The sequence below is a fragment of the Lactuca virosa genome, chromosome 2 (genome assembly GCF_052849685.1).
Source record: "Lactuca virosa cultivar CGN04683 chromosome 2, Lactuca_virosa_CGN04683_v6, whole genome shotgun sequence".
In the NCBI taxonomy this organism is placed as follows: Eukaryota; Viridiplantae; Streptophyta; class Magnoliopsida; order Asterales; family Asteraceae; genus Lactuca; species Lactuca virosa.
Window position 1 is genome coordinate 299,441,660 of NC_136427.1, and position 14,555 is coordinate 299,456,214.

Consider the following 14,555-nt stretch of genomic DNA (forward strand, 5'->3'; position numbering starts at 1 on the left):
CGCCGATTTTGGTGGAGAACATGTTGCTTATATAGTGTGTCACATCTAGGGTTACACCATGTAAACCCTAATGTGGCATGACTCTTCATTTCCATGACCCATGGGTTTGTAACTCCCATGGAGCCTCCATGGAGCATTCAATGGGTTTAACCCAACTTGATTATCCATGGAGCCTTTTAGCCCACTATACAAGTTATGGATGATTTACATGATCAACCCATATATTTAATTAGTCATCTTTTGATCACTTAATTAATCCTAGATTAATTCTTGATCAATACTAATTAAATAATACTATTAATATATTAGAACTTATAATATATTAATAAACCACAAGTGTTATTTCTCTCATTTAGTCTATCCAAATGCATGATGCCATGCAACCCAAATGGACCATGCCGGGTCGGGTCAAGTACATACCAGAAATAGTTATGGACTTAGACACCTTATCCAACAGTTTATGTGCACATGGTTATTTGATTAGGGTTGGGTTGAGGCGGTTCCTGCTTTGTGCTGTAGGCCAACATACCCATGGCGGACCGGATAGACCGAAGGCCCAGCGAGCGGTCCGGATAAGCTGAAGGCCCCAAGAGGGCGGTCCAGACATGCCGAGGCTCGGAGAGTGGACCAGACAGACTGAAGGCCCGGTGCGAGCGGACCAGTCATACTGTAGACTCAGAGGGTGGACCAGGTGGACTGAAGGCCGGTGCGGGCGGACCAGTCACACTGTAGACTCGATATGCATGGCTACTCTGTATTGTGATATGATATGATTATGGTTGTATGTGGTTGGTATTTTGGGGGTAACTCACTAAGCTTTCGGGCTTACAGTTTCAGTGTATTGTTTCAGGTACCTCAGGAGACTGTGGCAAGGCGAAGGCGTGATCGTACCGCTCCTCATTTTTATGCTGATGTTTCTGGGATACTCTGATAATAAACTAATTGAAAACCTTTTTGTAATAATTAATGGATTTGGATTGTTTTTGAAAAGTTTAAATTGGTTGGAAATTTATGAGTGTTACAATTATAAATATCAACTTCCATGGCCTCAGAATCACCCGAACCTGAAATTAACAAAAACATCAATTATCATTTTTACATAAACAAATACAAAAATAACAGTTGTGGTAAAAAAGATTCATATCTTGCCTTTAAGGGGGTTACTAACAGTTGCAGGCATAACTTCAGATGGATGCACATGCATGTCATTTGCTTTTTTAGTTAATTCTCCCCTCTCTTGCGTCTCGTTGCCTTATGGCTGTGAATCACAATGCCCAATCAAATCACTTAAATCCATAAATCTCAAAAAACATATAAACAATGCCATTGGACTTACGAAAAGTAAACTGATTGTTGTCTAGGATCAATAATGTTGCCAAAAATCTGAAAATTATGCATTCGAGGAGAAAAGTGTGTTTGTTATTAAACTAGAATTATAGAAAATCCATAAATAATAATAATAAACAGTATTCTTTCTGACCTCAGAACTGCATGTCTCGGACCTCACGGATACAATCACAACTTGATAATCTTCATTTACCTGTGCAACAAACAATAATAATATAAATATACTAAAGCTCAAAAATAAACAAGTGAAAACAAACGGTGGAAGATTCATGAAATTTACCAACCCATAACTCTTGGTCTAATGGGGTGTGACTTGCCTTGTAACATAGAGGCTAGGGTTCGAATCCTACCCAAGATAATTTTTTTTGTAAACGAATTACCTCATAACCTAGAGATCGGTGTTTGAATCCCACCGATCACAATTTTGCTAATATTACACTTTTTAACTTACTTAAAACCAACAACTCATCATTTAGTCCAACGATAAATTATTCACCACTTATAGATGAAGTATCAAGTTCTGCTTATATACTTTTAAAGTGTCGATGTGGCAGTCATGTCAGCCATGTTAAATGGTAACATGGAAGAAACCGAAAAACCTACATTTTGGGCTAATGTAGATAAGTCCAACTGAAAATCAAATAATTCTATTACATTAATAGTTTGTAGAGTATAGAGGGTGTTTGCCATAAGCTTTTGAAAGCTTTTAAAAAAATTGGAATCAAAGAAACAATTTTGTTTAGGGTGATACTATATGTATCTCCCATACTTACATAAATTATCAAATCATGGAGGTACACATCCATTGACACAGAGGTGCACGAAGTGAAAGAACCCCTTTCTAAACTTTCGTATTTCTGAAAGACCCAAACTTTCAGACTCGACAATTGTTACTCCAAAACATGCTACATGCATATTTATAAATAATATTTTACATTGATAATGTGATTACAAAAGACTGGATACAAACCGACTAAGTTTTAGTGTATTACATAACTACCCAGGATATTTAAGCTTTTATACATAAGTAAACCCAAGTACAAAAGTAATAGTATAAACTATTCTAAATCTTCCAACAGTATACGATTATATTGGTTACTTATCTCCTGCAATTTGTTAAACATTGAGAGGGGTAAGCGGTGACGCTTAGTGAGCTCAATAATAGATACAATATAACGTTATGCCATATATATACTTCAATATGGCAGAAGCAAAGAGGAACAAGAAACAACGAGGGCATATGTGAATCATGTGACCAACTTTCCATATCAATCAATGATTTGATTCAAAGATATACAATCAACGAGACATAACAATTTCCATACTTGATATACATCATTAACACTTATGCCCAAATGGCACAGAAAACATACAATTTCTGATTATAATTTTGCTAGAATATACAGGCTTTCAGCCCTACATAGCCCTATGCCAATACCAGAAGTTATATGAGTCATGCTCTACATGGCCAAAGGCACAAAGCCAATACCAGAAGTGATACGAGACATGCTCTACATGGCCAAAGGCATAAATCCGATACCAGAATAATACGAGACATGCTCTACATGGCCAGAGGCTCAAAGCCAATACCAGAAGTGATACGAGACATGCTCTACATGATCAAGAGTATAAAAACCAAAATAACTCAGGAAAGCAAATAGCACATATAACACATAACATACAATTGTTCCTATATATTAAACTCACCGTGAAATAACCGGGGGTTAAAATAGTAATTTGGGCGGCACTTCGTTACTATAATTGACTTTCTTCAATGAAAACCGGGAGTTTTCTTGATAACCGGGCCTTGCGAGGGTTGGGCTTCAAAATCGAAAAGATAAATTTCTCGGGCTTCTTGGGCACTTCGGGGCGTGTTCCGGGTGTTAAAAATGATACCGGGGCTTCGGGGGAAGTGAAAGTAGTTAAAATATGAGTTTAAGGGTGAAAAGTGACAATTTTCCAACATTTACCCGGGAGGTCTCGCACCCCTTATATAGGTGCGAGCCTCGGATCCGAAGCAAGAGGGAAGGGCCAGGTTGCAGCGAAGCTCGGACACGCGGCAACAGCAGGGAGGTTCGGATGCGAGGGGGCAGCTGGTGCGTTTCGGACTTGACACGAAGGTGGCACGCGTCGGAAGGCTATTGGACCTCACATCGCTTGGTTCTCCGGCTCGCACACACGTCGGCATGCGAAAAGGGCGACGTGGCCGAAGCTGAGCCCTGCGATTCTTCTCGGTTTTCAAGGATTTCTCGATTTTTGAGCCCCAAACTTCTAAAATCCATAACTTTCGCATACGAGCTCCATTTTTGACGTTCTTTATATGCACGCGTAGGGAAAATTATGCTCTACAACTTTCGTTTAGACTTCGTCGGCTAATTTTGACTTTATTTTTAATATTATTATTTTTAACAGACCGGGACAGGAAAATCCGTTAAAAATTCATAACTTCTTCATCCGACGTCCGTTTTCGTCAGTCTTTTTACCGTTGTACTACTAATGACGAGACATTCGATTCTCGTTTAGGTTGTGTTGGGTAAAAATCAATCGATCTAAAATTCGAGTTTTTAGCTGTCTACTGCTAAGCTGAAACTTAGAACAATCATAACTTCCTCATACGAAGTCAGATTTGGGCGTTCTTTTTATCAAAATTCTCGGTTTAACAAATACTACGACTTTCGTTTAGATTACCAAGGATAAAAAGTAGTTTATCAAAAACTCACTTTTTACGTCATTCGGCGTCGTGCGGGTTTTGTCGCGAATCTTCTATTGGTCATAACTTCTTCGTTATAAGTCGGATTTCGATGATGTTTTCGCCTAAATGTTTCTAACGAGATTCTTTACAACTTTCAATAATAAAATTTTACTTATTTCAAATTTTATATTTTCGTTAAATTTCAATATTTGCCTAATGTTCGGAATCTCATAAGACTTCCAAAACATTCTGGATGATTCTAAACATAGTTTTACTTCATTTCTAGTAAAAACTATCCGTTAGAACTCAATACTCATAATTATATAATATTTCATAATATTATTTACTTAAAACACGATTTCAAAACGTGTATGTTACACGAAGCAATTGAGGGATACATATAAAATTAGTCGTTCGTTTATTAGAACGAATTTAAACCTTCTATTTTAAATAAAATTTAAACCTTCTATTTTAAATAAAATTTTTGAGGAGTGGAGGTTTCACAACAGGGCACGCCGTTTTGAAAGCTGCTGCGTGCAAAGTGATAAAGCACGAGAATGCATGTATAGAAAATCAACATGTGTTTGTACCTTTTGCATTTGATACATTTGGTTTTCTCGCACCAGAGGCCGTGGAGCTCTGCAACAGAGTCCAACAGGTCATGCATTATAATGTCATATCTCCTAGATCCACATATGTTGTTTTCAAAAGAATTAGTTTTGCCATCCAGAAAGGGTTAGCGGCGCAACTTGTTGCCCGTTTGCCTTCCATCGATATGTATTGAACTTTATTTAGTTAAATATGAATATATGATATTGTTCGTATATATATATATATATATATATATATATATATATATATATATATATATATATATATATATATATATATATATATATATATATATATATATATATATATATATATATATATAAAAGCTTTTGAAATCTTTGAACTTTTATTTTATTTAATCTTATACTTTTAAAAGCTTAGAAAATATTTATACAAAAGTTAGAAACCAATCCTTTCATTTTTTTTTATGTAGCTTCCAGTTTTGTTTTTTAGATTCAAACTTATTTTGAGTTTGGGTTGAATAAAGGCCCAATAGATAAGCCCGAACTAGTTTCAGAATATCGGATAATTATATGACATCAACATTCAACAGCTCCGTTCTGTGTAGAGCTGCAACGTTGAATGCTAAATGCGGAGTTGTGACATAATCACCGTCTCAATACTTATCAGCTGATCATCAAACTCTGCGGGGGAGACACATTCTCTACGTTTCTCTCTCTACAGCAGTATCGGGGCTTTTAACATATCAGGTAGTAAATTTTCTTGCTGTCAATCGTAAACTAGGGTTTATAGTTTGATCATCTATATTTATTTTGATTTTGGTTTTATAGATTAACTCCATCTGTAGAAAGCTTAAATCATTTGTCGACGTTCTTATCATCTTGATCAACCATTTTCCTCTCTTAATTTTACGTTTAGATCTCTGAGAATGTGTTCATGATTGTTCTGTTTAGTATTCTTTGACTTTGCGACGGGGAAGTATTCAAACCTCCAATGTATTTGGTGTGCCGGATACTGGTTGGTTCTAGGCTTCCAGCCAAACACTTAAGTTCAATTTGATATCGACCATGTATTTCTGTAACAATTTCTGTTGAATCTGTTACATCATCATCTGCTTCACCGCTAGTATTATAAGAAAGGCTGGGTGCTTAGAGATAATGCTGCTCATACAAATACACAATCACTATTCATGCTTTCATTAAAAGTTTTTACCATAAACTTTGAGGGGGCACACTTTGTCGATTACTCTTGAGTTTTAGTAATGGAAAAAATTAAGGCCACCATTTGTAAGATTATGTTGCTAACCATAGGAGGTTGTAGATCATGTCTATCATTATATATATAGGTAGTTGTTTTCAATGATGTTTAATGCCAACTTTACCATATTTTTCCACATCATTTAAACGGATCTGTTCAGGTTGATTTAATGCAGGTCTGCAGGAGCCAAAAGGTGACCCTGAAGAGGAGCAGATAGCTATGAGTTTGCGATTTGGCATTGTCTAACAAGGATGCCTGGCATACCTTTAGTTTCTCGTGAAGTCAAGTATGTAATCTTTCATTTCAAGCTATCTATCTGGACAATTAAGCATTCTTTAAACAGTTTATGGTCTCCAATGCATGAATATCATTGCTAGCTTGTGTTCTTGGCATTATTGTTTATGTTCTTCATTATTTTCTTCTCTAAACTCTTGATTGGGTCATCGATGGACTCATAAAACAAAAATTCTGCTTGCATTTTCAGTTACTCCAGAGACTCAGATCAGATGTGTCGCCAAGAACCTCGTGTTCTTTTGTCTCAAGAAGAGCAAACTGCAGCTGAAGAAAGCCTTTCAGTTTACTGCAAGCCTGTAGAACTATACAACATTCTTCAACGCCGTGCTATTAAAAATGTAACTTGTTTTTTCTAAATTTCTCTGTTTTTGTTGTTTTTTTGAGCTTTTAGGGTACATTTAAATGATGTACATTATTGCTGGTTCTCACATTTAAGAGCCTAAATTATGTAATGGTATCTGTATACTCGGTTCCTAAGTGATGGTGTGTTTTACATGCAGCCATCATTTCTTCAAAGATGTTTGCACTACAAAGTACAAGAAAAGCACAAAAGAAGGTAAGAGATACTACATCATAAGCTCATGGATTTTTGTACTCATAAAACTGACTTTTACTTTCGTTATGGATGTACATTATCTTGCTTCTTTCCATAAAGTTTTTGGCATTCCACTATATTTGTTTATGTACCTTGGGAGAGGCTAGGCTCTCGAATCTATAGCAAAATCATTCGGGTTTTCTTGTGTTCATTTAGTATATTCAGTAATTATCAATCAATTCAGTGAAACGTTGTTTATCTGTTCTTGTTTGTGAATCTACCATGGCTATAATCTATATGTCCAGTTCATAGCATTATTTTGATTTCAGGGTACAAGTATCAATATCCATTAGTGGAGCTCTTGGTGATGGACTGCAAACTCAAAACCTTTTCCCTTTGTACATATTATTGGCTAGACCCTTTTCTGCTCCAAATGGGGAGGTAGTAAGTTCTATAGATCTTCTTTTACTTTTTTATTTTCCTTTTCTTTTTATATATAAAAATGTTAATGTACTTTTACTTCTTTTTTCTGATGTCTGAATTTTAGACACAGCGTTCTAGTGTTTATCACTTTAAAAGGGCCTACAAGTTAACTGCATTTCATGGAGCCCAAACAAAGAGTAAATCCCAAGCTAAATTTATTCTGCCTGAGATCAATAAGTTATCAACAGAGGTCAAATCTGGCTCTCTTGCAATGTTGTTGGTGAGCTGTGGTATGCCATGTTTGCTAGTTTGATTATACTCAAGTCAATAATATTTGGGGTCTGTTTATTTCAGTTGTTAACATGTATAAACCTTTTGCAGCTGATATCACAAATCCTAAAGAGATTGATCTAACAAAGGATCATATATTTTCTCCTTCATGTAACATTGGGGGTTACTGCTTAATGGGGAAGATTCCACTTAATTTTCTTCATCTGTCATGGGAGAAATCTCCAAACTTAAGTTTAGGAGAGAGAGTTGAGTTGGTTAAAACTGTTAGCATGCAGTCCTGTTATATGAAGGTAACCTTTTTGAGTATATTTGATAAAAAAAAGAGTAGTTACATTGAAAAATGAAAATGAAATACTAGTATGCATGCTTTTACTGAATTTGATCTGTTATGGGTTGGTTGGTTGGATTTGCAGTTGAGTTCTTCAGATGAGGAGAAATGTTTATCTTTTCAGTTTCCATATAATGCTGAAGCTGTGGTATGTATCATCTTAACTATATGCTTGCTTTCATGATTCTTTTTCACTTTTATCTTATTTAATGATTCAAGTTCCTACTGGATATGATGTCATTTTATGGTTACCAAAGAGTATATTGCAGCAAGTACCAGTGATGATTTCTGCAGAAGAGCTTGGGGCAAAAGACATATCACCTTATGACTTGTATTCATACAACAATATTCTTACCAATTCAATGCCTCATGTTATAAGGTAGCCAACTTTTTTTTTTTTTTTGCCTCATGTATATTTTCATGTTCCTTGAAATGACAATTTGGCATGCTTTTGTTATTAGGCTGAGAACTGGAAATGTGATTTTTAACTACAAATACTACAACAATTTGCTGCAGAGGAGTGAAGGTAATGCATAATATTATATTTTTGGGTTTAAATGGACTCCACTGGTTAATTATCATTATATATATTTTTTCAAATGATGCCAATCTCTTTACCCTTGACTTGACCCACTGTTGGAATATTAACATGATTGTGTGCAGTTACAGAAGATTATGCATGCCCATTCTGCTTGGTGAAATGTGCAAGTTATAAGGTAGGTATATATATTTTTTTATAGTTTAATTTGTGGTGTAGGATATGATGATGTTTGTTTTATCAGGGTCTGAGACTTCACTTGGTCTCATCACATGATCTGTTTCGCTTTGAGTTCTGGGTTGGTAAATTTCATGAATCTTCCACCGTTTGTTTATTTTTGAGGTTTAGGATATTTTCTCTTACAATATGTTGTTATTATTATTGTTTGTTGCACAGGTAAATGAAGATTATCAGGTAGTGATTGTATCCGTGAAGTCCGATACATGCAGTTCTGAGGTTAGAAAGAATACCATTTGTTTACTTTACACTCTAAAGTAAAAGTAGTTAGTAGCTCATGCCTTATCCCTTATCTAGGAGTTATGGATTTTTTATATTTGTATTTTATAATTTTCAGATTTTTGGCAACATTATTGATCCTAGACAACAGTCACTTTACTATTGGTAAGTCCAATATATGTTTTTTTTTTTTTTTTTTTTTTTTTTTTTTTTTTTGAGATTTATTGATTTAACTGATTTGATTGTGGGCATGGACAGCCATAAGCCAACTAGACGCAAGACAGGAGAGAAGGCAACTGAAAAAGCAAATGAGCTGCATCCGCATCCATCTGAAGTTATGCCTGCAACTCTTAGTAACCACCTCAAAGGCAAGATATGAATATCAATCTTTTTTTTTTATTTATTTATCACAACTGTTATTTCTCTATTTGTTTATGATAATTGATGTTTTTGTTAATTTCAGCTTCAGGTGATTCTGAGGCCATGGAAGTTGATATTTATAATAGTCCTAATAATGCAACTGATTTGACTGGACCAACAGAATCTTCCCAAACCCAAACCCAAACAGCAGTAGTACCTGGAACCAATATTGCACCCCCTGCACTGCTACAATTTGCAAAAACAAGAAAGTTATCCGTTGAACGATCCAATCCTAGAAAGTATTATTATTATTATTATTTTTTTCTTTTAAATATTTATCTACTCATATATAAATTTTAACCTCTGTTTTTTTTTTCAGCCAAGCTCTGTTGCAGAAACGGAAATTCTTTCACTCTCATAGAGCCCAGGTTTACCCATACAACATTTTTTTTTTTATACAAACAAAAAACAAGAATCCAATATCTGAATTTTTGTTTTAGCCAATGGCTTTGGAGCAAGTGTTTGCAGAGCAAGACAGTGAAGATGAAGTGGACGATGATGTTGCTGATCTTGAAGACCGAAGGGTACATTGCTCTGCCTTTAATTTCTCATTCTCATTATACCATTCTACCTCTCTCTCTTTTTTTTGTAATACAACATTCAAACTTTCACAAGTCTAGTCGAGTATTTTATTGGCTACTTTTTTCAAAGCAGAATCCTGTAATAGGAAGAAATGAAAATGTCTGAAAGTATGTTTGCTATTTTATTGGTTCAGATGCTTGATGATTTTGTGGATGTTGCCCAAGATGAGAAGCGAATGATGCATCTATGGAACTCATTTGTCAGAAAGCAAAGGTGCTTCAATCAATCATAATTCATGACTATTATTTACAGTAATAATATTATTCACCTGTGATTAAAAATTGTTTATTTATATGGCAGGGTATTGGCAGATGCACATATTCCATGGGCCTGTGAGGCATTTACAAACTTGCATATAAAAGACCTTCTGGAGACCCCACAATTGTGCTGGTATATACGTATTCCATTCAAATGACATTATTATATTTTATATATATATATATATATATATATATATATATATATATATATATATATATATTACGATTGATAATAATAAATAAATATTTGTTAAAACTTGTGAAATGACGACAGGTGTTGGAGATTATTCATGATAAAGCTATGGAATCATGGACTTGTGGATCCCAAGACCATCAACGTTTGTAACCTCATACTAGACCAACATCAACAGATTGATCCTACTGCTACTACAACTAAAACCAAAAAATGATTCTTACAAAAAGTAGAGCCAATATGTTGTAATTTAGAGTACCATTTTCATGTAACCAATTAAATCATGTTAAAGTTAAATTTCAATGGGCCAAATGAAATTTTTTACATTTATTAATTCTCTCAACAAAATTTATAAAAACATGTTTGAATTTATAATCTTAAGTTGCTGTAGAAATTTGCAACTACTTTAATGTTGCATCTTTTTATGATGATGGCTGCTATTTTTTATTGCACATTCACTGAGCTGCCGTAATAACTGGCAGTATCATTTTGTGTTCTCAAAAACTTACTCAAGACAAACGGGGAGGTTTGAAAAACAAAAGAAAACTTAACTTGTATTACAAGGGCAAGTAGGGTAAGATTTTTTTTTTCTTACTAACCTTTTAATTGTAATATATATATATATATATATATATATATATATATATATATATATATATATATATATATATATATATAATTCAATCAAGAAACTGTTACACAATTAGTATCATCGCTAAAGACAAACTTCTTTCCAAACCTTACAATACCAATGAACCGTAGTATGAGCAAAATATTATTGTTGTAATCATATTGTGTTTTTTTTTTGTCCTAATCCAAATAAGTTAAATTAGACACATTATTATATTGTAATATTACTATGATCTTTTTGTATTTTTATATTTGATCAAGATAATCCAATGACATTCTGAATTAAATAGTATATTATCTTGTTGTATTCTTTTTTGTTTTAAGCAAAACTCAATTTTTTTGCTAATTGAAAACTCAGTGACAAGTGACAACCAAATAAATATACCGGTCAAATTCTCAAATGTGAAAATATTATCAGGTTTTTTAGTCAATTTTTGTTTAGAAAATATACTAAACTTTATCAAAATTGAAATCAGAGTTTGACGATCTTTCTAAGAATAACCCTTATATTATATCATTTATTTAACAGATCTTTTATTTATAATCATTAAAATGATTAAAATCAATATTCTATTTAACAAAACAATTGTTTTTTCTTAATAAAATTATCACCTATTTTCCAAATGATGAATCGAAAAATTCCCCGAAACTAAGAAATCAAGTTATTAACTATTAGGCTCAATAGTGTACTACCTCCACATACTATTGTGGGCTTAGGTGGACACTACGGTGTTCGATGAACACCACACCCACCGGTAGTGAGTAATTAAATTTGTTTTTTTTTCACAATAAATAAACAACATACCTTCCATCTTATACCACAATACAAATGCCCAAAACCTCTATATTATCTATATATCAAATTCAAAATGTATTCGTCATCTTCCACTATGTTGGTTACGTTGGCTTTGCAGGAATAAAAGTTTATAAGGAACGTTATGCAAACAACACTCGCTTATCTATAAGACAATGAAGTCGAAAGTTCTTGTTCAAAAACCAAAAAAGGTCCTTTACAGAGAAATTGTGTGGCTGGACAGAACCACCTTGTAAAAGACTATTTTGCTTATGATGTTGTCTACATTTAAAAATTTAGACGTGGATTCCGATCCCGGATATGGAAAAAATTATTCCTACGCATTGTTGATGACGTGAAGAATCTATTTTCATATTTTCCACTGAATTGGGATGTGAGAAGCAGGAAATGTTTCTCTAGAATTCAAAAATGTACAAGGCCAATGCATCAACTAGCATTCAACATGGAAGCATACTCATGGGATGAGTATTTGAGGATTTTAGATTGAATGACACATAAATGTATTTACAAGTTTGCTAAAGTCGTAATTATTCTTGACCAATATTTGTGCAAACCTACAGTTAATGATATCCATCAATTGTATACGACACATGAAAACACAATGCATGTGCATGTGCCTAATTCGTGGCGTTGTCAATTCATACGGGGTGATTAATAATTTTAAAGGTAGTGGTGCCATATGATCTTTTGATATGACATGCCTTTTTGGTGAATCAGGCGCAACAACAACATCAATGTTCTAGAACATCGACTAGACCATTGGGTGCCAACGACATATTCCTAGAATATGAACAAGATGCGATAACGAGTTAAGCAACAAGTACAAAATTTTAGTCTCGCCCCAAAAGGTTCCCAAAATACAAAATACAATAAGAACTTTTTGATGAAAATACCCTCAAGTAATTTGCCACAGCCTCTTGTTAGTCTTCCCGCTATGGCACTTGTCACCCGTCACTGTCTTAGGGAGTCGTTCCCACTGAACCCACTGCCACATCAACTTTTCTCTTTGATTTTTCTTCATCTTTCCCAACCCACAATACACGGAAATCCTATCTTTCTCAACCCACTCAATTAAAAAAAAATATTAAACAACTAAGGTACAAGTATTAAAATACATGGTACAAGAGAAATTGAGAGAGAGAAAGTAGAGAGAGGATGAAGTGGTACAAGAAAAATACTAAACAATCCGTTGAAGAGCGAGTGGTACCGGCGGTAACTTTATTGCTAATTAAGATTTTACCTTAATTGTTTAACATTTTTTTTAATTGAGTGGGTTGAGAAAGATAGGATTTCCGTGTGTTATGGGTTTTGGGAAAGATGAAGAAAAATCAATGAGAAAAGCTGATGCAGTGGGTTCAGTAAGTTCGACTCCCTCCTCCCTTAAAAAAGGGCAAGAATGTCAAAATAAAAAGTTTTTTATACAAAATACTACATTTTTTTAGGTTATATATATAAAGGAAATTATATATTAAATCTGATTAATATATAAAACAAAATTAAAAACTGATATATGCGAGTAAAATGTATCATAGAAAACCAACTTTAAAGGGTCAAGTGTATATATGAATCGGTGGGAGACTTGGTGGGGGCATAACCCCATTTTTTTGGGGAAGAACCGAAAGTAACCCATATTTGCAAATTGTCCTCACCATGTAAACTAAACACACTCGTACAAAACAAGATATTCGATTTCTGTTTTTAATATGAAAATTATTCCAAGGGAGTTTTATTTCCATCGAGTATTACATCAACACTCCTTATTTTTAAAATTTAAACCAAAAAACCAGCTACTTTCAGACTTCAGGATCTCAACCTCACCCATTCATCAATTAACTCGTGTAATGACCTCCTCCAGTGGCATGGCCACCACCTCCGGCGGCATGCTCCACCCTGTCTCTGATCTCTCGACCCTTAGAACCCAACTTGTGCGCGGCCTGATCCAATGAGTCCGCCCCCGTCGGATGTTCACCGGTCACGTACTTGTACATCCACGACAACACAGTCGCAGCCGCAATACCAAATCCTCCGGACGTCAAAAACCCGGTAGCCAACAGAAACACGGTAATCATCGCCGGCACCAGTACCGGACTAAATATTACCAGTAGTGGAGTAGCCACTGTAAGTGCAATTACCGTCCCGGCAAGCGTCAGACCTGCGAGAACGAGGAGTGAGCCACCGGCGGTTGCTGCAGTGACCGCTTTCACCGCCTGGTTCGCCCACGGGGAATCGGACTGCTGCTGCCGGTAATGCTGCATCATCCCACTCCCACGACCTTCACGGTGAAAAGTATCTGCCATTTTGCGGTGGTGGAGATAAACTAAACGATATTGTATGAATAAGAGGGAACTAGTAGTCGATTGCGATTGTCTTTTTGAGATGAGTAGGAGGAAGTGGAGAGTTATACCTTATAAACAGAGGAGGAGGTGGCGGTGGTGTGGCACGTGTTGGAAGTATGGTGTCACGTATGCGAGAACTGATTGTCATTTTGTGGTTGCATGCTTTAAATGGAGACACGTGTTTTTTGCACGATTAAGATTTCGCTTATCGGTTCCTCGTATTTGGGCCTCGGTTTATAAAGCAAATGTATCACCAACAATTTTGGGCCATGGCCTTATAAAAGAATAAATGATTAACAGCTAATATAGGCCTTGTTAAATAAAAAAAAAAAAAAACATCATAAATGGTCCATGTGGTTACCCAAAATCTGAAGTTTAGTTCCCGTGGTTTAAAAACCTCATAGATGGTCCCTGTGTTTTCAAAACTTTTGATGTTTGGTCGTTTTTACTAACTCCGTTAGTTTTCTACCGTTAAATGAAGGGTATTTCCGTCATTTAACTATCCAAGGACCTTTTATGAGGTTTTCTTTTATTTTATTTTTTAAAAAGAAAAAAATAATTAAATTTAATATCCAATGGGTCTCTC

At 34.9% G+C, this 14,555-nt stretch overlaps 2 protein-coding genes across 5 annotated transcripts; one reads left to right on the forward strand and one right to left on the reverse strand.

Moving 5' to 3' along the window:
* Positions 1 to 5,193: 5,193 nt before the first annotated feature.
* On the forward strand, positions 5,194 to 10,519 carry LOC145161504 (polycomb group protein EMBRYONIC FLOWER 2-like). Of its 4 annotated transcripts, none has more exons than XM_079081042.1 (21): positions 5,194 to 5,361; positions 6,030 to 6,155; positions 6,354 to 6,501; positions 6,664 to 6,719; positions 7,028 to 7,142; positions 7,246 to 7,411; positions 7,503 to 7,702; positions 7,826 to 7,888; positions 7,998 to 8,119; positions 8,202 to 8,266; positions 8,404 to 8,456; positions 8,523 to 8,576; positions 8,675 to 8,734; positions 8,853 to 8,899; positions 8,993 to 9,102; positions 9,198 to 9,393; positions 9,474 to 9,522; positions 9,595 to 9,678; positions 9,870 to 9,949; positions 10,037 to 10,126; positions 10,271 to 10,519. In XM_079081042.1, the coding sequence occupies exons 2-21, from the start codon at positions 6,121 to 6,123 to the stop codon at positions 10,404 to 10,406; spliced, it is 1,929 nt and encodes a 642-aa protein (XP_078937168.1). In that variant the 5' UTR covers positions 5,194 to 5,361; positions 6,030 to 6,120; the 3' UTR covers positions 10,407 to 10,519. The 4 variants fall into 4 exon arrangements, with proteins under 4 accessions (XP_078937168.1, XP_078937171.1, XP_078937169.1 ...); XM_079081045.1 differs by having other exon boundaries at positions 8,010 to 8,119; XM_079081043.1 differs by having other exon boundaries at positions 6,045 to 6,155.
* Positions 10,520 to 13,415: 2,896 nt separating this feature from the next.
* Positions 13,416 to 13,891, reverse strand: LOC145157136 (oleosin L-like). Its single transcript, XM_079076253.1, has one exon. It carries the CDS (start codon positions 13,889 to 13,891, stop codon positions 13,463 to 13,465), a length of 429 nt encoding a protein of 142 aa, XP_078932379.1. The 3' UTR covers positions 13,416 to 13,462.
* Positions 13,892 to 14,555: the final 664 nt, after the last annotated feature.